The 22,278-nt window shown below is 43.3% G+C and overlaps 5 protein-coding genes across 10 annotated transcripts; 3 read left to right on the plus strand and 2 right to left on the minus strand.

Moving 5' to 3' along the window:
- Positions 1-343: 343 nt before the first annotated feature.
- On the plus strand, positions 344-2,034 carry LOC9270344 (uncharacterized). The gene has a single exon (XM_015783632.3). The coding sequence runs from the start codon at positions 449-451 to the stop codon at positions 1,712-1,714; it is 1,266 nt and encodes a 421-aa protein (XP_015639118.1). The 5' UTR covers positions 344-448; the 3' UTR covers positions 1,715-2,034.
- Positions 2,035-2,697: 663 nt separating this feature from the next.
- On the minus strand, positions 2,698-9,828 carry LOC4339457 (beta-galactosidase 8-like). Of its 3 annotated transcripts, none has more exons than NM_001420762.1 (19): positions 9,323-9,821; positions 9,081-9,194; positions 8,428-8,623; positions 7,846-7,934; positions 7,658-7,738; positions 7,437-7,531; positions 6,859-6,929; positions 6,473-6,563; positions 6,261-6,378; positions 6,085-6,180; positions 5,945-5,993; positions 5,663-5,853; positions 5,498-5,569; positions 5,271-5,417; positions 4,571-4,621; positions 4,288-4,480; positions 3,558-3,703; positions 3,397-3,462; positions 2,698-3,086 (listed from the first exon to the last, which is right to left on the minus strand). In NM_001420762.1, the coding sequence occupies exons 1-19, from the start codon at positions 9,395-9,397 to the stop codon at positions 3,006-3,008; spliced, it is 2,022 nt and encodes a 673-aa protein (NP_001407691.1). In that variant the 5' UTR covers positions 9,398-9,821; the 3' UTR covers positions 2,698-3,005. The 3 variants fall into 3 exon arrangements, with proteins under 3 accessions (NP_001407691.1, XP_015639208.1, XP_015639207.1); XM_015783722.3 differs by having other exon boundaries at positions 2,713-3,086; positions 9,081-9,189; positions 9,323-9,828; XM_015783721.2 differs by lacking the exon at positions 7,437-7,531 and having other exon boundaries at positions 2,713-3,086; positions 7,658-7,730; positions 7,815-7,934; positions 9,323-9,828.
- A 137-nt stretch (positions 9,829-9,965) lies between these two features.
- On the plus strand, positions 9,966-13,603 carry LOC4339458 (putative uncharacterized protein YDL057W). Of its 4 annotated transcripts, none has more exons than XM_015783725.3 (7): positions 9,966-10,051; positions 10,868-10,986; positions 11,598-11,680; positions 11,919-12,040; positions 12,553-12,717; positions 12,922-13,015; positions 13,107-13,603. In XM_015783725.3, the coding sequence occupies exons 1-7, from the start codon at positions 10,021-10,023 to the stop codon at positions 13,312-13,314; spliced, it is 822 nt and encodes a 273-aa protein (XP_015639211.1). In that variant the 5' UTR covers positions 9,966-10,020; the 3' UTR covers positions 13,315-13,603. The 4 variants fall into 4 exon arrangements, with proteins under 4 accessions (XP_015639211.1, XP_015639212.1, XP_025881417.1 ...); XM_015783726.3 differs by having other exon boundaries at positions 10,871-10,986; XM_026025632.2 differs by lacking the exon at positions 12,553-12,717.
- Positions 13,604-13,913: 310 nt separating this feature from the next.
- Positions 13,914-17,371, plus strand: LOC9270318 (probable ADP,ATP carrier protein At5g56450). Its single transcript, NM_001420842.1, has 2 exons — positions 13,914-14,572; positions 16,320-17,371. The coding sequence occupies exons 1-2, from the start codon at positions 14,174-14,176 to the stop codon at positions 16,944-16,946; spliced, it is 1,026 nt and encodes a 341-aa protein (NP_001407771.1). The 5' UTR covers positions 13,914-14,173; the 3' UTR covers positions 16,947-17,371.
- A 15-nt stretch (positions 17,372-17,386) lies between these two features.
- On the minus strand, positions 17,387-20,846 carry NAP1;2 (nucleosome assembly protein 1-2). Its single transcript, NM_001420843.1, has 11 exons — positions 20,573-20,846; positions 20,418-20,461; positions 20,202-20,297; positions 19,448-19,540; positions 19,091-19,172; positions 18,843-18,907; positions 18,574-18,758; positions 18,310-18,487; positions 18,183-18,226; positions 17,920-18,094; positions 17,387-17,834 (listed from the first exon to the last, which is right to left on the minus strand). The coding sequence occupies exons 1-11, from the start codon at positions 20,634-20,636 to the stop codon at positions 17,766-17,768; spliced, it is 1,095 nt and encodes a 364-aa protein (NP_001407772.1). The 5' UTR covers positions 20,637-20,846; the 3' UTR covers positions 17,387-17,765.
- Positions 20,847-22,278: the final 1,432 nt, after the last annotated feature.

Below are 22,278 nucleotides of genomic sequence, written 5' to 3' on the forward strand. Positions count from 1 at the left end.
TTACACGTTTTAATAGTTGAAGGACGTTGTATACCCGATTTTGCAGTTAGGGGATGAAAATGAATCTCAACCTATAGTTGAACTTTTTCCTTTACATAGATGGGCCGGATAATTCAGGCCCTTCTACGAATTGGGCCGCAAAGTTGGGCTTAGGTTGCGAAGCAGACTTCCACGGCAAGCAGCCGCGCGCTTCGTCTTCTCGCAACGCAAGTCGCAGGAGTCTTGCAAGACAAGCCATCTATCGCTCCCGGATCTCCGCGGCTTCCAGAAGCAAAATCGAATCAAACCAACGTTAGTTTCCCAGCATTTAAAGCGTCGTCTTCCTCGTCGAGTCGTCGTCGTCTCCCCGTCTCGTCCCCCATTCGCCGCAGAATCCCCTAGCCTCCACGACCCGAAGAAACCCTAAACCTCTCCACCACGATCCCCTCGCTCCCGTCTCCGATAATCAATGGCTGATCAGCCTCCGCGGCGATGGGCGGCGGCGAACGACGACGTCCTGCTCGAGATCGTCCGCCGCATCCCGTGCGGGATCGATCGCCGCAACATGGGCCGCGCCTGCCACTCCTGGCGCGTGGCGCTCGCGAAGCTCGAGCCACCGGCGCCGTCTCCGCCGCTCCCGTGGCTCCTCCTCCCGAGAGCCGACGGGCCGCCTACCTTCTCCTGTGTCCTCAGCGGCTGCCGCTCCCACCGCTTCTTCATCCCGCCCGGCGCGGTGCAACGCGCGCGCTACTTCGGCTCGTACGACGGCGGATGGCTCTTCCTCGCCATCGGCGGCCAAGGCCAAGCTCAGCGCCACCTTCTCCTCAGGCACAACCCCTTCCGGCTCCTCGTCCTCCCCAACGTGACCCACTTCCCCGACATGGTGTACCCGCCGGTACTGGGAGTGGTGAAACGGGACCATCAGATCAGCATCGTCGCCGCCACCCTCTCGTGCAAGCCAACCGAGGAAGGATGCATCGTCGCCGGAATCATCGATTTCGCTCACTCCCCCGGCCGCGCCGTGCGGCAGATCGCGTTGTGGCGCATGGGCGATCAGGTGGTCTTGCCGCCGTACTGGGAGCAGGTGCCGAACCAGCCGATGATTGAAGCAGTACCGGTGGACCTCATACACCACGATGGAGCCTTCCATTTCCTCATCCGATTGGAGCACATCATCGTGTGTGAAGAACCCCCGGAGTTCCAAGAAGAAGCCGTGCATCTGGTCCCGGTTTACATGTACTTCCAGCCGCGCGGCGGCGACAACGGCGACGAGACGGTCCTTGCTCGCTACCTCGTGGAGTCTCGCAAGAAGCTGCTCATGGTCGTCAGGTATTCCAGTGGGCGTCAGCACTTGCCGACGTCGGCGTTCCGGGTGTTCCAGATGAAGAAGTTCAACAATGGCGAAGAAGACGAGCCGCTCAACAATGGCGGGTTTCAGTACTACTGGAGCGAGCTGGACAAGCTCGAAGGCCGGATGCTGTTCGTCGGACGAGGCTGCTCCAGATCCTACGAGGCGGGTGACAGCTACCCCGCGGGCATGGAGGGCGTCTACTTCCTGGATGACCGGAGCTTCGCCGAGGCGGCCATGGCTTTCGGTGAAGGTGCAAACAAGCTGCCGTACCGCTGCAGCGACAACGGCAAATGGTCGGGAGCACCAGCTGATTCCCGGGTCGATCGCTGCTTCCCGTCGCGAGGCCCGTCGATCTACTCACCTCCGGTTTGGCTTCTCCCTTGAGTTGAGATCGACGACAGGTTTTCGATCGGAAACGTTGCTCAACAGGTCAAGTTAATTAGTCTCATGCCCTTGATCTACAGTTGTGTTGTTTGTTTCTTTTTGATGAGTTCGAATGGTGTTCGCATGTTGAAACTGTTTGCTGATTAGTCGATAGAACGGCCTGCATTTGTTTGTGGTGTAGTAAGCAGTAAGCTGGTGATGAACAGGATTCGTTTAGTGCAGGATTCAGTGAATACAGCTACACTTTGTTCTGTTCAATTTGCATTCAGTTCAAGATTCTTTTAAGTTGTAATGATGTTTCAATGTGCATCTCGACTCTGGAATACTCCATTACAGATCCGTATATCGTTGACACCTGCAGATTGTCCTGTTTCTTTGTGATTAGAGGAGTAGTTGCCAACATGATGCTCAATTGCTCATATTATATTGCTGATGAGCTGCATTCTGCACTACTGAATTTTAGTTTGTATGCACTCTGAACTTCTGAAGTTATTGCTGTTGGTTCAGTGCCATACTTCATTATGATTCAGTGCATTCAGCTGCACTTTGTTCTGTTCAATTTGCATTTTTCATTCAAGATTCATTTAAGTTGTGCTGAAGTTTCAATGTGCATTTCAACTCTGCAATATTACAGATCCGTTCATCTGTATATCGTTGACGCCTGTAGATTGTCCTGTCTCTTTATGATTTCTAGTTGCCAACATGATGCTCGTATCATAGTGATGATCTGCGCTACTGAATTTAGTTTGAAACTGCAAGATGTTAGCACATCCTTGTGTGGCAACTGATAATTTCAGTGTGGACATGTGCATGACCATGGTTGTGCTTTGATTTTCTGTGACCAGATCACGTCTTTTTTTCCTGGATGTAGATAGGGGTGTCCTTTGCGTGCAGTCAAATTTGGTTCTGCAAACACTGGCAGACTACTTTCCCTTGCTTGAATTCATTTGCTATGTGCAAGGCTTCATGTGGAGTAACTAAGAATGGGAACATTGAGGTTCTTAGCTCAAATGCAGAACTAACAAGATCTGAATGTTGATTTATACATGATTTGATACTTGGTACAGTATCTGCTGTTCATGTCATCATGTGCCATCCCTTTTATTTTGTTGGTACCACATTTCTAATCCTGCACTGCATATACCTAAGTGAATAGTATGCACTGTAGAATTCCGTCATTTTTGTGGAATCACAGCGGAAGAGAAGGAAATGTTCCTTCACCGGAATTGGGCGACAATGCCACAGAAACCTATACAAATCATACCGAATGGGAATAATCTATGCTCCAACTTCACTGGCCGCATGTGAAATCTGGATCCTTCACTAACTTGATGGTGAGCTCAGGGTTTGGACTATGCAGTTCAAAGATCACCTGTCAAAACAAATTGAACGTAAGTTAGTCGCGTTTTCACCTGCTAAACAACAGTGAATGCTCACCCTTACAAAAGGAACTATGCTTACCACAATTCAAAAACATTTGAGAAGTTACTTTTACTCTCTTTTTTTAGAGAAATATGTACCGAGATTTTAAGCAATAAACAGATCAGGTTACATAGATTACATGCATGTAAATTCTGAGCTCAGTGGAAGGGAACTATCTCTCAACAATCCGATATACTGTAAGGTAGTAATGGCAAAAAAAGAAAAGGGTCCCTTCATGCAAGAATAGATAGATCACATACAATGACATTATCTCCAGGTTTGAGGATCGGCGCAGGAACATACAGAGCGCATTGTGGTCCAATGGCCTAAAACATCAGTTAATTTTCATCTCATGTGAGCAAAACCTATACTGTATTATTTTTTTTAAAAAAAAACTGAGTATGAAGTGTCAGTATTTTACCGGCCAGAACCTTCCAATGTTGAAGTTGTTCACAAAAGCGACTCCTTTATTCCAACCTCGAAATGATATGAATGTGTCCTTTTTCTCAGATTCAGAGTCAATATGAAAATGGCCTTCATAGAATGCCGGTTCCTCTGAAATCCCTTCTGTAAATGCAGAAGATATAGATAGTGATGCAGCAATTAGACATGACGTCTAAATGTGAATGCAAAACCAGTTCAATATTCATGTATAACTAAGAAAATACTGAAAAAAAAAATCCAAGAAAGATGCATATTTTCTTTTGTGGGAATCTCAGTTCGAATTTTGTTGATTGGTACAAAATAAACTCAAATATTCGAGTAACTTGTCTTGCCTTAAAAACAAACATAGTATTAAAGGCCAATCTTTGTTCATTTCCTTGCTCTATACACAACTTGTAGACAAAGCAAGGTGCAGAAGTTTTTTTTTGCATTAATTAGTTTGACATTATCTAAGCAACTTATATCACCTCATAGTAACATCGGAAATAATATCCTAGAGTTGAACTGCCTCTTATAACAACATCACATGATGGCACATCATGAGTCATGCCTCAAAGAAAAGAACTGGACATGAGCATGGCTGTATGGGAGCTAATTATGACCGGATGTTCACCATAATCATGACTTCATGGGAATTAGTTATGCCTTACAGCCTTAGCTTGGTTATTTCTATGCTTGCATAGTAATCAACATATACATAAGTTTACCATTTAGATAGAGCGATACATCCTGCAACTTATTTTCTGAATCACCATAAATGGATACTTTGCTAGCTTCAGCATCAGTCATCTGCATGATTAGTTGAAGTTTTGAAAGGTTGCCCACCGCATTAAGTGAAACCGGATGCATTTTCCAGTGACGGAGAATAATGCCATCTATTTCAACAGAAGATAGTATGCCCTGTTAACAGAAACCGGTTACCAATCAGCACAAACTTATAACCGTGGCCCATGTTGATGCTGAAATGTACAGATGTTGTGATGGACTTACCTTCTGGTCAAAAATATATGGTCCATAATTTACTCGACCCATGTTTTCTACCTGTGGTCAGAGTGCAAATATGTGTTTGTAAGGCACAGGACGTTAATGTATGTAAATTAGTTTATTTGTTAGAACGCTTCTAAGATAGTACTCCCTCCGTTCTAGTTTACTTGTCATTTTTTTACCACAAAAGTTGTTTGCAAATACTTGTCCCTACAGGGAGTATTTAATTAATACAGTACTCTAATAGAGTGCTTCTTTTGTGCATACTAAGTAACAGTAGTTAGATATTTTTCTTTGCTAGGGTAACACTTGCACAATGGCAGATCTCCAAAAAAGTTATGGAACAATTACCAGCCATCCACTTGTGCAAGCAAAAAAGTTACAGAAGCATGCCATGTCTTCCCAGTCATCAATTTGTACAGAAAGCTTGAAGTCTGAACTCAATTTCAGGCAATCCTTAAGTGTCACGCGACGCCTATGCTTGCACATCACAAGCTACATCTAACTTTCACTGTTCGCGTCAAAAAACTTTCACTGCCCTCTAGTATAGACTGCAGCAGTAGTCTGAGTCTCGAGAATTTATGAATCATAGTAGGACTATGAAATAACAATTCGGTAAAACTGAGCTGAGTAACAATGAACCATACTATGGAAGCATAGAAAATTCATGTTTCATACTTCCAAGAAAAATATGCGATAATATTACCAGGATATATAAGCTGACATTAGATGAGCAGCTTAAGCTTGGTATTTGTAGTGTTTTACTCGACCATCTTTCAACTATGCCAACATATCTCGGTTTTCTGACATCACCGTGTGAGCAGGACACAAACACTTGAGCTCTGTCATGTACCTACACCATAATTTACAATTTTACATCTCAAATGATGATTTTGAATGTCATACCCACGGAACGAAGGATGAGTTGAAAACCTTTGGAATTGATAGGATGCTGGATGAATGTTTTTCTTGATATTCTGATGTGTACAGTAGAAAACCAAACATCTGTAATAAAAAAAACATCATCATGGATATACATAAACCTATTTGATAACTTCAGTACAGGAGAAGGGGAAAACAACTTGCATTGGTTCTTACCTGGCCCATCAGTTCCATGGATAGAGGCTGCTCTGAAAAAGCCACTTTCAGAGCATCACTGATGTTATGAATGACATCAAACAAAGAAGCGACCTTCTGTACTTCTACAAGCCCATAACTAGCTCTTTCAATTTTGGAAGGAAGTTGGAGAAGAGGAATGCCAGTGCATTCATGTATAACTCTTCTTAGTGCTGCTTGATACCACTAGATGTAATGAGAAACACAAAACCAAACAAAAAATGATTTAAAATATAATACAAGAACAAATATAATACAGCATACCTTTGTATTTTGCATTATGCACGTCCCCATACTCCCTAATTGGTGCATCCTAGTAAAGGACATCACATAAATATAAGTGGACTTGCAAAATTGGTTCAAGGAATGAAAGGAACTACCTGGACTCTTGCAGAACTACTTACATAGTCATATGAAGTGAGGTCTGCCTTGTAGTCAGATTCATTTTGACCAGTATTTGCACCATTGTAAAACCCAAAATTAGTCCCACCATGAGCCATCTGCAAGGATATCTCAGTAAGAAACAGATTTAATAGAGAGGCAAACGAAATGAACTAACAAATAGGCTCCAGAGACAGACATAAAGTACAGCAGAACCGTTGCGGCACAAAATTCTTTTAAGAGCTTTAGCTGTACTGCTAGCATCAGTTGTTGCAATTCTTTCCCCCCAGTGTGTTAGCCATCCAGTGTAAAATTCTCTGGAATGCAAGAGTTAACATCACCAGTAAAAGCTACATCCAAGAAAAGACTATGTGATAAATAGGGTATTGAACATGATGATAGCCCACTCACGAGCTTAAAGGAGCTGATTTTCCTGGCAAGTTGTATTCCTTCTGTAGTTGAAATATTGGCCATGGATTGGAACCAGTATCAAAATCAACAGCTGCATTTGAACCATATAGTTATTTGCTAAACATAATTACTGAGGAAAGCCAAAGGCATACTACAGCTATTTCACGATAATGATATTAGGAAGATCAAATTACTTCCAGACTCAAAAACCTTCTATGTTATTTATAAGTAAATAAACCAAAAAATAGTTAGTAACTCATCTAACACCCTAGAATGCTCACTTTGAACTGTATTTGGGGAACAAAACAAAACTGTGATTTCTAGCCATAAACAAAACTGGAAGCAACTAACATTACACATCGCACAAGTTTTTTATTTTATTATACCAGCGAAAACATCATCCTGAAGAATTGTTCCATTCTTTAGATTTCCAATGGCACCACCATCAGTTGTATACCTGAAAGATTATTTAGGGGAACTGGAGAATTCATAATCACAACATTGAATTTGAATATCACTGTTGACATAAAAAGAAGTGTATTGATGTTGATATCTGCACGTAAGCTTCGCTCTGAACCATCATTTAAATTAAAAGAACAGAAAATTAACTTTAATCGCATGACATCATATGGATGATTCTGTCAACAATTTAACAGTGATACTTGGATGAATATTTTCAATATTTCATAATGGCACTGCGCCAATAAGGCATGTCATAGATGCAGTTAAACTTAGTCATGCATGCAACCTTCACATAACAATACCAATGCCTGTATGGCAATATCGTTGTTGTTGTACCAAACCTTCTACTGTTTCCTACCCTAAGTATGCAATTTGTGGTGATAAACGGCAATGACTACATATAGAATCTGTAAAGCCAGTTATAAAACAGGCATAGCAGCCAATACTAAAATAAAATTGCACATATTTGCATTGTGAAAATTATAGTTGAGAAACTGTATACAGCATAATGTCATTCCCAAGATATCTTCTGGCAACTTCAACAAGGTAATGAAGATAATTCTTGTCATCTCCAAATGAACCAAATTCATTTTCAATCTGTCAGATCAGCTATAAGGTTAGATTTATTTTTTCATGCATACAGGATGTGGTTTGGTGCATATACAAGAAAGGCAAATGAATAGGCAGTAGTGAAAAAAGAAAAAGGAAACACAATTGACTTGCCTGCACCATGATGATAGGACCTCCATTGCTGTATAATAGTGGTGCGATTTTTGGGAGTAGTACTCCCCACCATCTGTCCACCTGGAAACTAGGTAAGATTGGCCAAAAAAATTCTCCCGAAATATTTCAAAGCAAGAATTGAAGTATCACATAATACCCCATTCTTGATGATATTTTGATAAGCATACCAAGGAAAGATAGGTTGAATCTGAAGAACGCAGTTCGATGGTTGGTTCTATGGTCAGTAACCAAGGTGGAAATCCCCCCAAGTCCCATTCTGCATTAACAGATTACAGAAATCATAGACCCTAAGTGCATAAAGCTCAAGCAAAGCACATGTACTATCACAACCCAATCAAATCTTAACTTTCAAACCACATTGAACCTGCACTAACATGACATTTATAAGCCAATAGAAAGTAGCATAAGTGAAAAAACAGTATCTGTTCTTCAACAACTTTAGGAATGCTGAGTGTGCTGTGGCAACTGAGCGACATGAGAATAGATCATACTGAAGCTTTTCCCTGATTTTCCCTGAACATAATTACTATGTTAGTCCCTTTTTACTTCTGCCATAAAGATTATCTTCTGCATATCATGCGAGATGAAGTGGCGACTTTGCTGGATTTTCAAATTATCACTGTGAAGTTTATAAATCTTATTTGATTATAATAGCTTTGTTTGTTCTACTTGGCAGTACAGATATTGAGAAAAGAGTGGTCCTGATAATCACATAAGAAAGTAAAATTTCAATCAGAACATGGAAATACCTCCACAAATATATGGACCTACACGAAGCATGACCAGCATATCTAATTCATGAGCAAGTCTTAAATATGATTCAATATCTGTGAAACCCTTGAATTCCCAGCTCAGCGGTTTTGGCTCATGCAGATTCCAAGGAACATATGTCTGAATTGTGTTCAAGCCCAGCGCCTTTGCCCTTAAAAGGCGATCTTTCCAGTACTGCAGCACAAAATGCAATGTAGAAGTAAGTTCACAATAAGGATAATTAGAAGAATATGCTGGCATAAACTAATGGGCCATGATATGTGATGTATACCTCAATCAAATAAATATGCAAATACTGTTCTTTTATGAATATATCAAATTCGTTAACCCAAAACATTACAGAATCACAATTTTGTCAATCTATGAGTTCCATCTGCAAGCTCAAGGTCATCCAAATATCCAATGTATATGCGGATTAGATACAAACAACAATACAATCATCCACAAGTCGTTTACCTAGATATAGAACCCCAAAATGTTCTAAATTAATCCCAACTCCCAAGCCTCAACTGAACTGAGATAAATTGTTCGATGACAACATTACCAAATCCTACACTCAGCTGCACCCCTCCAGTAGAGCGAGCAATGAAGTATCACGTCAAGATTGCACATTTGGTCGGGAAAACCTCACCTCAGGGACAATGCGGAAGTAGTGAACGTCGCCGCCGACGATCTGGAACGGGGCGCCATCCTTCCAGAAGGTGTCGTTCTCGACCCAGAACCTTCTCGAAGCCTCCCCGCTGGCCTAGCGGAACGCCCCCGAAGGCGACGAAGAGGATCAAACATTCAACAACACCAGCTCAGCCCATCGGAACCGAAACGCAGCGAGACGAGACGGAGAGGGAGGAGGAGGCAAGCGACGGGGGTACGTACCGCGGCGGAGCACAGGGCCAGCGCGAGGGGGAGGAGGAGGAGAAGAAGGTTCTGGAAGCTTCTGGACGGCCCCATTCCTCGACTCCGGTGGCTCACGCGTTCACGCCCACCTCGCTCCACTGACTTCACCTGCAGCTGCTGGATTCTTCTCCCCGCGAAGCGTGCCTTGCGAGCTACGCCCAAATTCTTTCAGCTCTCAGGCTGATGATGATGAAGACAGCGTGAGATGCCGTGAGCTGGATGCCTTCGAGATGGCGACGAACTAACGAATTCTGCTGCTCGGTGGTTGGGTTTGGACCGAGCGGGTGAAAGGGAACCGCGCGCGGCGCGACCCCCCACCGATTGTCGGGGCGCGGGGGGCTTACGGCAAGCAGCACGGGGGAGGAGTTCGCCGCGCGTGCGTGTGCGGGCCACCGCCGGCGCCGACGACGACGGCGGCCGCCGCCGCGCGCGTCGCCGGAACGGAACGGGCAGTGGGTGGGTGCGGCGTGGAGTGACGTGGCGGCGGGTGTGGCACTTGGGAGACGTCAACGCCTAGCCGCCTAGGCAAACTGTATTGGGCTGATAGGCCCAACTCAACTCAAGGCCCACTTAGGCCCAAACATGGCCCACCTTACGCTGCAGACCAGCTCGCCCACGAGGCGTGCGTCTCGCACACAGCACACTCTTCCGGTCTTCCCCACCGTTTGTCGCCTTTCATGTCGCCGGAGAAATCGCCGGAGTCCTCAGGTATTATGCTGTGCTCCCCTTTCTATCTCGCGCGTGCGCGTTCCGCGAGTAGGGTTCCTGTCTTGCTGACTTGCTGGTGGTTGGATCCCTACCGTGTTGCCTCCCAAATTTTTAGGTGATGAGTGCGATTCCCCAATTAGCTTGTAACTTGTGATGAATCAGATTGGGAATTCAGAATTCTGCACGGTTAATTAAAATCGCATAGTTCATATGATTAATTCGAGTTTTGGGGGGGTTAGGATTTTGCTGTCTCCCCTTCCATCTAAACATTAATGGGGTGGCTTTACACTTTAGTCATTCACCTGATTTAATGGAATTTTGGATTATTTTGCACCGCGGGCTTTTCCCCTAATGCTTCTCTTCAAAAGAACTGAGATGGAAGATTGTGTTTAGTCAGATCAGCATCTGAGCTAGGTCCAACTTGATAAATTCAGTCATGTGTGTGATGTTTATTTGGTTAAATCATTTTCTGAAGAGCTGCAAAGCATTATATACTTTTTTTAGATAATGGATTGAAAATATATAATGCCTTGCAGCTCTTCAAAAATTAAGATTGCCAAGCATGCATGTATGCTTCTAAGTTTGTTATCTTCAAATACCATGTATTTCTGTTGCACTCTCGGTAGCTTAGGGCAATCATTTGCTATCATCCACTAACAATATAAGAAAGCTCACGTGCATTGCTCGGCGAAAACTCACCTGTGTTAACTTGCCTCGACTTGCATAATTTGTTGTCTTGATGGAATATTATCTTCGTCAATGTTATTTCTTATTCTTGTGTGTGTTTGTACCATGATGAATATATATGACTTACAGTAGTTCGGGAACAAAGAGTTACAATTTCAAACAAGCATGGGGAAAATCTTGTTGGTCTACTGCATCAAGCATGTTCAAAGAATCTTGTGATCCTTTGCCATGGATTCCGAGCTACAAAGGCAAGTTGATCTGTAGCATCCAAGGATTTTTTACTTTTAATTACTTTAGGTATAGAGTTTATCTGCATAACATACTAACAGTCTTTACCTTTCCGGGACAGCCAAGGGACAGGCCGTGCAATCTCATTAAGATTAGGGATATATATATAGACACACACACACACACACACACAGAGTTCCAAGTTACATTTATATTGGAATTTTATGCTAAGATAAATTTGATATATAATCCTTTTGAAACCTCATAGTTCCTATTTTTTCCTTTATTAAGATATTTAGCTTAGGTGATAAATTATCTTGAATTTCTTGCACGCTTCATCTTTGGTTGTGGATGTGGATGAGATGCTGCTGTTTTTATCATCGTTTGTTTGAAAATGCAACACGCCAACACCCTACACGCTAAATGGGACTTACGATACAGATCCTTCTAATTGTTTTGTAGTTAAATGAGAGACAGACGGAAACGTATAATAACAAGGACATGCATCTGCAAAATTGCCATGCTCATAGTAGAAATCAATCTAACAAGAAAATATTATATTTTCAGTGGAGATCTATACTTTAGTCTCTCTAATACTAGTCTCACACTTCTAAAACATGGTAACTTGCAGGATGATAGCATCTTGGTTGACCTTGCTTATGCACTAACAAGGGAAGGTGTTAGTGCTTTTCGGTTTGATTTTGCTGGAAATGGGTAAGACATTTGTAAACGCAAGTGAAAATGTTTCTGAGTTATAGAGAGGAACTTTCTATTCTCAGTAGTCTGTGCTATGTCAGTGAGTAGCAGCTACCACAATTCTCCCATTAAAATTTGTTTTATCAATAACATAATGTTCCTAGAGTACTGTTCTTACTAGATGCCAGCTTGCCCACACATTAAATCTGTCTTCCAATGTTTACTCATAGTTAAAGGTGTTCCCTGTTTTTTCCAGGGAAAGTGAGGGTCAGTTCCAGTATGGAAACTACCGAAGAGAGGCAGATGACTTGCACTCTGTTGTATCATACTTCACAGAACAGGAATATAATATAATTGGTCTTGTTGGGCACAGCAAAGGTTAGCAAGCTGCTCTGACGTGCAACTATATTTATATCCATCAGTCTTCGGTATTGATTTATTGTTGCCTAATGCATACACGCTAACGTACATGCACATTCTTACGAGCAGCATTAGTATGCTTAGTTGACACCAGAAGTTGGTAGATATGCATATTTGGAGTCATACTGCTTTATGTAATCATTGCCGTGTGGAAGCGCATGCATACATGCACACAAACATATTTAACCATAAATAACTGAAAGTTTGAAAGTAATCACCTTATCTTGATCTCCTTTAATTTATTATCTGTGAAATATGATGTCTGAAGATCTGCTGGTATTGGTACTAACCAACATGGTTGGCTAAAGGACTATTTCTAATTCAATTAGCTTTCATTTTTAAATGTTCAGTCAGGTTTAAAACTGCATTCATTTTCTGATAATGTGCTTCCATCACTGAGACTCGAGAGTTTGTCACTCTGCTACTTTGGCAGTTTGATTTCAATGCTTTTATTGATATTCTTCCTACAGGAGGAAATGCCGTGCTTTTGTATGCTTCCATGAACCATGATATTCCTGTCATTGTCAACATTTCTGGACGCTTTGCGTTAGAGCGTGGTATTGATGGGCGCCTGGGGAAAAATTTCATGCAGAGAATAAAGAAAGATGGATACATAGATGTCAGGAACAGAAAAGGTAGAAGCTGCTTGGGTTATATGGCATTTTTCTTTTCTTTTTTTATTGCAAAGTTAGCACAAATCTCCGAATCAGTTGAAGGTTGCAGTTTTGATGTTGATTGATTTTGGTGTTGCTGTATCTGTATGCCTGTATCCACATCGCAGGCTTTCTCTGAAATCATAGCCCCATGAAGTCGTGACAATTATTTTCATCTATGTTCAGGGGAGTTTGAGTACCAGGTGACAGAGGAAAGTCTGAAAGATCGGCTGAGCACAGATACCCTTCTTTCAAGCCGTTCCATAAGCAAATGCTGCAGGTCGCAATCAAAAGCTACTATCACACACCTGTATCTCAGTATGTCTAGAAAAGAAATCCTTAAAGATTTCTTTTTTTGTTCTGATTTGCAGGGTCCTCACAATCCATGGCTCCAAGGATGAAATTGTTCCGGTGGAAGACGCCCTGATGTTCGCGGCAAATATCCCCAACCATGAGCTGCACATAATCGCAGAAGCCAATCATCGCTACACAGGCCATGAGAAAGAGCTGAAAGCATTTGTACTGGACTTCATCAAGTCCCAACCCAATTTCTCGTCGTCCTTGCGCCCGAAGTTGTAACTGTTTGACCTTTGCAATCCTTGATGCTTGAAGTTTAAATGTCATACTTTGCAATCCTTGACTACGTCTTAGCACAGTTCTGACTTCAAGTTCCATCAGAGCTGGGTATCTCTAGCTCCAAAAGTTTTTGAGTTGGAGCTCGGGGTAGAATAGCATTACTCCTACAAAGTTGAGACATCTTGTTAACATTCTAGACTAAGTTAGATGATTAGACAAGTTGAGACATCTTGTTTCTGTCCAAGAACTCATTTTTTTACTAGAATACAGGAACTGAGCTACTCCTGCTAAACACCAAACAGGGCCTGATTGTGTGTTCAATTCATCAGCTCTGAAGTTCTGAAGAACTACTACTACACTACTATAGAAGTCTAGAACACATTCAATGAAACTATCCAACTCATCCATTGCCTGTCATCTTCAATCACAATTCAGAGCCATCCTCACTCACACTGAGCTAGCCTAATCCAATCCATCATCACTTGCCAGAAGGAAGAGTCATTGCCATGCCTACCCTGACAGTGACAGGTGGGCCCCAGATCCCCTCTCCCTTTCTCTCGGAGGATAAAGCTCGCACACGCAGCCTTGCTACCTGCACACGCAACGCACGCAAGAAGAAAAAAAATGCTGCGAAGCCCATCACCTATCCGCGGCGCGATCATCATCGAGTCGCCGAGCCCAACCAACTCGGGTCAGGTCAGGTCGGGCCAGGTGCTCGAGCCCAGCAAGCTACACCAACAAACCGACCGAGCGAGCGAGACACTCACGCACACTCGCACGCACGCGAGCTGCACACGCAACGGCCTCGCGGCGGCAGAGGGGAGGGGAGGGGAGAGAGGAGAAGGGAAGGGAGGAGAGGCGAATGAGCGAGGAGGCGGCGGCGGCGGCGGCGGCGGCGGGAGCGGCGGGAGTGGAGGAGTCGTTAGGGAGGCGGAGGAGTAGGAGGGGCGGTGGTGGTGATGGGGTGGGGATGGGGGCGGCGGCGGCGGCGAGGGTGTGGGAGTTCGAGCGGGATCTGGTGGCCGGGGCGGCGATGGGCGGCGCCGTGCACACGGTGGTGGCGCCGATCGAGCGCGCCAAGCTGCTGCTCCAGACGCAGGACGGCAACGCGGCGCTGCTGGGCCGCGCGCGCAGGTTCCGCGGGTTCGCCGACTGCGTGGCGCGCACCGTCCGCGACGAGGGCGTGCTCTCCCTCTGGCGCGGCAACGGCACCGCCGTCATCCGGTACTACCCCTCCGTCGCCCTCAACTTCTCCCTCAAGGTTCCCACCCCCACCCCGAAACCCCCCCGCCATTTTTGTTCTTACTGTTTGTTTGTTCCTTGTTGTCCGAGTTATCGATTCGTACGTTACAACCGCATCAATATTGCTTCGGTTTGAGATAACAGTGCCAGTGCGATCTTGTGGGTGTTTTGGTGCGGCGGATTTGGGGTTCATGGTTCCATTCCTTGCTTGATCGGTTCGTATGCTTTAGTGTGTGATTCGATGAGCACAGGAATTGTGGTGATGTCGGTAACTTCTTGGTTTGGGGAAGCATCTGGTACTGGTTCTACAGCGTGCGGTGTAAATTCTTGAGGATGAGAGATTGTATTAGGTCATTAGATTCTGCTGGGATTTCACTTTCGGGGGAGAAATGTTTGCGGACGGAAATAGAAAAGGAATCAAAGAATAAAGTGCTCTCGAGTCTTATGAAAGAGCACTATAGACTAGCACTCATGAACACTAAATGGCATCTTGATGCACATATTCTCACAACATTTGTCGTACTTGTTAGTCATTGTTTCCAATAGCAGCAATGCCAGTTAGCATGTAAACCTTTTTGTTCTCTATTGAGGATCTAGGAGATAGGAACAGTACTGTACATCGATATAAATTTCATGATTGGTTCATTTGAATGGTACTCCAATTGTACCACACTAGCATCTTGCTAGTTATTGCCATTATGTGGTGGTATCTTGTGAACTGATCCGTAATGAACATTTGATTCCAACAACAGTGATGTAACTACTAAATTAGTAAGAAGGCATTATGTGGACTTGCTCATGCGTTAAGGACTGTCATTGTTGTCATGGTGTTCGATGCAACATATGTTGTTATTAATGTGTGATGAAATAATCATATATAGTTACTGATTACAAAAGATGTACAAAAAGATCTGATGCCAAATATGAGAAACTTAGAAAAGCTTTTGGGCAAGATGACAGCCATTCTCTAAAATAACAAATGGCAAAGCGACATTGCTAAATGGATATTTGAGTTGCACCTTTTTAAGCAGCTGTAGGACTGTAGGAGTTGCAGGCACTTCCTGCCATAGTCAAATAGCATGACCATGATCAAATCCCTTGATATATAGTCATATTATAACTCAAGAAACAAATAGATTGCATCTACTGCCAGCTACTATAAGAGAAATATACATTGTACGGCAATATAGAACATAACAGTGATAACTATTTGAAGATGGCCAATTAATTATCGTGTTTTTGCCTCTGCTGATTTTCGTGATACTATTTGAAGCCAGGTTGCCCTGTGACTTGTACCGAATGCATCTGAGCTTATCTAAATTGCAGCAGGGTACTGCTTTGCCTTTACTCACTTTTACCAAATTATTCTTGAAGATTTATGTTGTGGATTATGGCCCATGCAACATATGTTTGGTTAATGTTAACATCTCTTCAGATGTGTCGATTTGACTTGATGATTTCCACTCACACTTAGCTATGTTTCCTTGATGCTCAATTATGTTGAAACAAGAATTGCTCATCTTAGTGGCGAAAGACATCGAATGTATGATAAGTTGATAAACCATAATGGTATAACAGATAATAACCGATGAGCAACTATGCACTACTTTACAACAGAGGTATCTAAAATATCTTATTGTAGAATAAGAGTTTTGTAAGAAAGCAATTATGGAAGTACGAACAATGAAAATGATGGTTGGAGTGGCTTTTAATTATGAATGCTTATCTCAATTGGTATCTCTAATCACTGATCGATATTCTTGCAGGATCTGTACAGGAGCATACTGAAAGATGCAGGAACCTCAGCTGATAACAAGTTCTCTTCTATTGCTTTAACCAACTTCATTGCTGGTGCTGCGGCTGGATGTACTACTCTGGTCCTCATTTATCCACTTGATATTGCTCATACCCGTCTTGCAGCTGATATTGGCCGGACCGATACTCGCCAGTTCAGAGGCATTTGCCACTTCGTTCAAACCATCTACAATAAAAACGGCATCCGGGGTATCTACAGAGGATTGCCAGCATCACTACAAGGGATGGTCGTTCACCGGGGCTTATACTTTGGAGGCTTTGACACCGCCAAGGATGTGATGGTACCACTAGACTCGCCCCTGTGGCAGCGCTGGGTGACAGCACAGGCAGTCACTTCCATGGCGGGGCTCATCTCGTACCCGCTGGATACCGTGCGAAGGAGGATGATGATGCAATCAGGGATGGATGTGCAGATGTACAGCAGCACCCTTGATTGCTGGAGGAAGATCTACAAGGTGGAGGGGATCAAGTCGTTCTACCGCGGAGCACTTTCTAACATGTTTAGGAGCACTGGCGCTGCCGCCATACTTGTTTTGTATGATGAAGTTAAGAAGTTTATGGACAGGGGTAGGTTATGACTTACGACACGTATAGAGGGTTTGGTTCAGGTTCTCCACAGATTTTTGGATTCAGTATGGAGATTAGACCGCCAAAGGTACAGGGAGCAGCAAGCTCGAGCATTTTGTAATAGAGTTGTAGTACTGGATTCCTCCAGGTCACTAACCCAGCTCGATGTAACTGGCGTTCTTCATGGTCTGAAGATGGTAGCTCTTGTTTGTTCATTTGGTTTGAAGGCAGAGCTTTGCTTCTTGTGTTATTGTCATTGGTTGTATGCCAGCCTACACGTGTGACTCAAAAGTTCACTCTTCAGAGTTCAAACGGTAGTTTCACGGCGAATTTCGGTCAATTTCTGCGTGGCAGTCGAACAAAATTGTCTTGTCAAGAAATCGCTTATGAGCACGCAGACAAGGCACTTGCGAGATTACTTTACTCAAGCCTCGGTTGAATTGCAAAACTAAAAAAAAAAAAGAACAATTTCCTTGCCATCAAAGATGCAACTTGGTCGCACAAAAACATTGCCTCTCCTAGATCAAAATTTCTCAGCACTATGCCAGTGGTATTGGCAATATGATAATACCAAACCGGCGATATTCATCACTCAACCATAAGCTTCGCACAAGATATGTCGACCCAATACAACAATGGAAAAAGCTACCAAACATATAATACCATGTCCCGAAAAAAATATCCCCCGCCAGTTCCACTAAACCAACTCAATCCCAACACTTCCCCAACTGGCTCTCCAAACCAAATGGACGAGACATTGCATCAAGCCGAACCAAACATTCTTCTTCACTCCAGGACCGGACTTTGGAAACGCTCAGGTAGGAAGCATCTTACTGTTGCTTGCATTCTGCAGGTCGCTCTCCCTGCTGCCCTTCCCCTGCAGGAACTCGTCCGCCCTTCTGTTTCAGGAAGGAAAGCAAAATAGTAAGAAAAAGAGTTTGGTTGAAACTAGAAAGTGCATGAGAACCATGAGTTTTCCGTCACCTTTTCATCCTCGTCGTCTTCATCATCACCCTCGTCATCCTCATCTTCATCATCGTCGTCATCTTCATCGTCATCATCTTCATCATCCATAATGCCTTCGAAGTCCTCATCTTGAGCAGCCTCTCCAGTAAACCATGAAACAGCATGTGGAATGATCTTGTCTCTGATGGTAGATCTGGCAACAAAAAAGGGACATTTAGAACTAGTACAGTGTACTGGACAGAAAGCAGCCACTGCAAGTAACAGAATACACAAGGGCATACCCAATGTCATAATCTTGCTCCATTTGGTTCTGCAACTGTTCAGCCTATTCAGGAGATAAACATAAGAAGCATGCCCATGAATACATGCTTTAAACTTTAAAACATGCACAGAAAATATGAAACTTACTGTATCCTCATCAATTTCCTCATCATCATCAGGAACTTGAGGTGGGCTGAAGAAGTTAAAGAAGCTCTCACAGTTTTCAGTTTTTGTGATAGGTTTAGTGTTCTTTGAGCCCTTCTTTGGTTTCTTCTTGAGAACCTTTTGTGTCAAACACTTCCCAGGGAACCATTCAATTTCAGTACTGAAAACAAGAATGTCAGAGATATGTTGGTGAAACTGTCCATTCATCTAAAAGAGTAAAACTTCACGAGTTGAAATATTAGTTACCCAATGGCTTTCTCCAGAATTGGTTCATCTTCATCAATCATGTGGTATGTTTTGGTAAGCACCGAGTTCTTGAAGAATGGATTAGTATCGAAGTAAAATTCAAGCTTGAAACCCTTTGGCTCACTAATTCTGTACCATTTGATGTCCTTGAGGTACTTAAGAGCTTCCTCATCCCTCTCCTGGATCTGCATACGAGCCAGACAAATGAAACTTAAGACATGCTAGACCAAATTAGAAGAATTTTGTTTTATAAAAGTGCGAAGTCTCACCTCCTCAGACAGAATTTCATGGTTCTTCATGGCATTAAGCCAGAACTCTGGTACACCCTTCTCCTCTGCAAGGAAGCATTAAATTTTAATTGAAAAATAAAAAAAGATGATTTCTACTCCCTCCGTCCCAATATGTAGCAGCCTAGGATGGGATACCCTAGGTTGCTATATATTGGGACGGAAGGAGTAGTAAGCATTAAGCCAACTGGGAATAGACAAACATGTTAGTAAAGGAAGAATATGAGAACCTTTCTGCTCTGCAGGGGTTTCATCTGCAGCTTCTTTGGTGACACCATCTACCTCAACCACACCATTCACGATTTCATAACGCTGTCAACACACAGATGGAAAAAAACTCAGACAGATCATGACATCCATATGATACAGGGATGGCAAATGTTAGAGATATCTGTCTTGTGTGAGGCGATGAAGTATGAACCATGCAAAAACGAAAAGTCAAGGTCTGCGAGCTATTCAAGCAGTTGTTTCCATGGTGAGGTGATACATGCTTCCAACAGATCAAAGAGTTAAGAGTAAACATACAGCAGGGTGAGACAGCAAAAATGCATAACACAGGCAATAGCAGGCCATTAAAAATAGTTTACCTTGGAGTAAAGTGGTTCATACATCTTCTGATATTTAGCTTCAAGTGCAGCTCTCTCCTCAAAGAACTTCGCCTCTAGATCATCGTGTTGGCTCTGGCAGATATTAAACGAAGCAGCTTAGCACCAGATGCAACAGGGATATTCCAAAATTCAACCATTGTGCTTTGTAGTTCCACAATTAGTGTTGATACAGCACAGATAAAGCAATTTGAGTTAGTAACATAACCTGACAATAGCTAGGTGGAAACAATTCACATAAAGTAAAAGAACAAGGCTTTCAAGAAACTCCACAGCTAAACTGTTTTGTAACTGCTTGGACTCAATATCAATATTCATCGTTTGGGTTTGAAACAAAATAGTTCAACGAAGTACAAAAAAAATCTAGAGCTGGCATCACCAGTAACATCAAGTTGAAACGTGAGTCATCCTACAGTAGTTACTAGTAACACACACGCATAGTTTGTGGCATTTTTCCAGAATCTCCCATACAATTAATAAGAGCACCGGAGTAATCCAACTTATAAGCAAGCGTGCAACCTACACTAAAAGTCAGTCCTAGCCCCAACTAGGAATGAAATTTCTCGTACTAGTACACGCCATTCTGTGCTGTTTAAGCAAGTGACATAAGAATCACAGTATGAGTCGCTTCATCAGTAACCATTAATCATCCAGGATCGTGCAAAGTGCCACATCAAGCATGGTTGAAACGACCATAAAAAAGGTATCGTGCAGGGAAAGTGGAAATCTCCTATACCTGGATCTCCCTAAGCACCTCCACGCGCTTCCTGACCTTGGGCTCGAGGCTCTCGAGCACGTCCGTGTGCCGCGCCGCCAATCCCTGCAGCGTGTTCTGCGCAAGCAAACATCGAAATCACCACAAGTTTCATCAGAAAACCCCTCCCAAGCCCGCCCAAACCCCGATAGAAGCAGCAAGCAGCAAAAACAAAAACACCACCGCAGAAACCCCCACCTTAATCGACTCCACGAGGTTGGCCTTGTCCTCCGCGCTGAGCTCTGCATCACAGCCACCGAATCCAAATCCAGTATAAGCCAACCACACCAACAACAACAACAAAACGGAGCAACCGAGATCGAACTAGAGAGAGAGCGAGAAGAGCCGCGAACCTTTGGCGTTGGGGACGGCGGCGCCGAGGCCGGAGAGGTCGAGGGAGTCCTTGCCGTCGCTCATGGCGGCTATGCGAGGGTTCCCGAAGCTTCGGGTGGTAGGTCTCCGCGAGGTAGGCTAGGGCGGAGAGAAACCCTAGCTGCGGCGGCGGCGCGAGCTGTGGGGGTTGAGAGGAGGGGAGAGGGGAGTGGAGGCGGAGGGGATAGAAAAAGGGAAGAGGCTAGGAATGCGGGGATGCGATTTATAGCCGGGCGCGTGGGAACTGCGCTTCTTGCTTGCGGGGAGGGGAGGCGCCGGTTTTTGGTGTGTTTCGGACTCGAGAGCAGCGCGGTCGTGTGGGGGCCCACCTGTCGGCGAGAGGGGGCTGCCAGGCCGGAATATCCCCTACTACCTACACGATGCCACTGTTCGCGTTCCCATTGGCTGGCATGGCAGGGTGTGTTCACTTTGTTAAAAGAAAAAAAAAAGAAATTTTAGTAGTAGTATTAGGAATGTTGAACTTTCGTATTGTCAAATTTTGATAAGTAAAGGTTGGGTGGTGTTTGGTTTAGGTCTGACTACTAGTTTTGGTAGGTTTTTGATATTGGAAAGTTTTTGAATTACCGAAATTTGGTACTAAGGGGCTGTTGAGATTGATGTCATTTTTAACAATATTAATTTTTGGTAAAGTTGTCAAAAAATATATATGTTTAGTTTGTTGCCAAATTTGATAAATACATAAGAAATTCTTCCAAAATTTTAGCGATATTGCCATCTTAACTAGGTTTATTTTAGCTACAATCTGAGTAGGCCCTAGGTTTTATTTGTTAATGGTGTGTTTAGTTTGTTGTCGGAAGACATTCATTTTATCGTAAGATAACTTACTAAACTTTGGTAATGTCAAATGTTATCGTTATGAAAATTTGGAGAGGTAAGGTGAGATTAAGTGGTGTTTGATTTGATATTTGAGTGAGAGTAGTTTCAGAAAATTCCAAAACTTACTAAGGTTATGTTGGTAATGGTATGTCCAATTTGTTATCTTGAAAATAACAGCCTTGAGAATTCCAACAGAGTGAAAGCAGCTTATGCGCGAGATCGTAAGGCACATATATATGGCATAATTAATATTTTACTAGGAAAAAAAAGACAGTATCAATACAATTTTACTAGGGTAAAAAAACTGAGAAACGTCCAAGGGTCTTCCGGCTAGCTCCACGCCTCTACAGGGTGGTGGGCTAAACGACTTGGATTCGAAACCTCATCCCTTCTAATTATTTGATATTAGATCATACCGGTGTCTTTTTTAGATAAAAAACTGTCATTTTGATTTAATGGAGTACAGGAGCACTAATTTAGGGTTTGGGTTCATGTTCATTTGACCTTTTTTGGCCGTCTCGATTATAGTAGTGCGAGTCTGTATTTTTTGTCGGTAAAGCCCGATTTGCCTCGTTAGAAGTTGAATAATGGTCCTCTTCAGCCACCCCGTACGATTCCTGCAGGCAGTTCTCATTATTTTGAAGCAAATGGGCGGTCGAGACTCGTGTGAGGCTGTCACCTCCAAGGACCAAGGGCCCTCCTCTCCAAGTAGGATAATTGATTAGCGGGAAGCCGGGAAAGATGCAATTTTTTTTACTGAAGGGTTTTTAAGAAACTAAGAAAAATAGCTCACCTTATACAAACTTATAAAGGTGAAAGATCAATCAAGAACATCTATCACGCTTTAAAA

Source organism: Oryza sativa, chromosome 5 (assembly GCF_034140825.1).
Source record: "Oryza sativa Japonica Group chromosome 5, ASM3414082v1".
Classification (NCBI taxonomy): domain Eukaryota; kingdom Viridiplantae; phylum Streptophyta; class Magnoliopsida; order Poales; family Poaceae; genus Oryza; species Oryza sativa.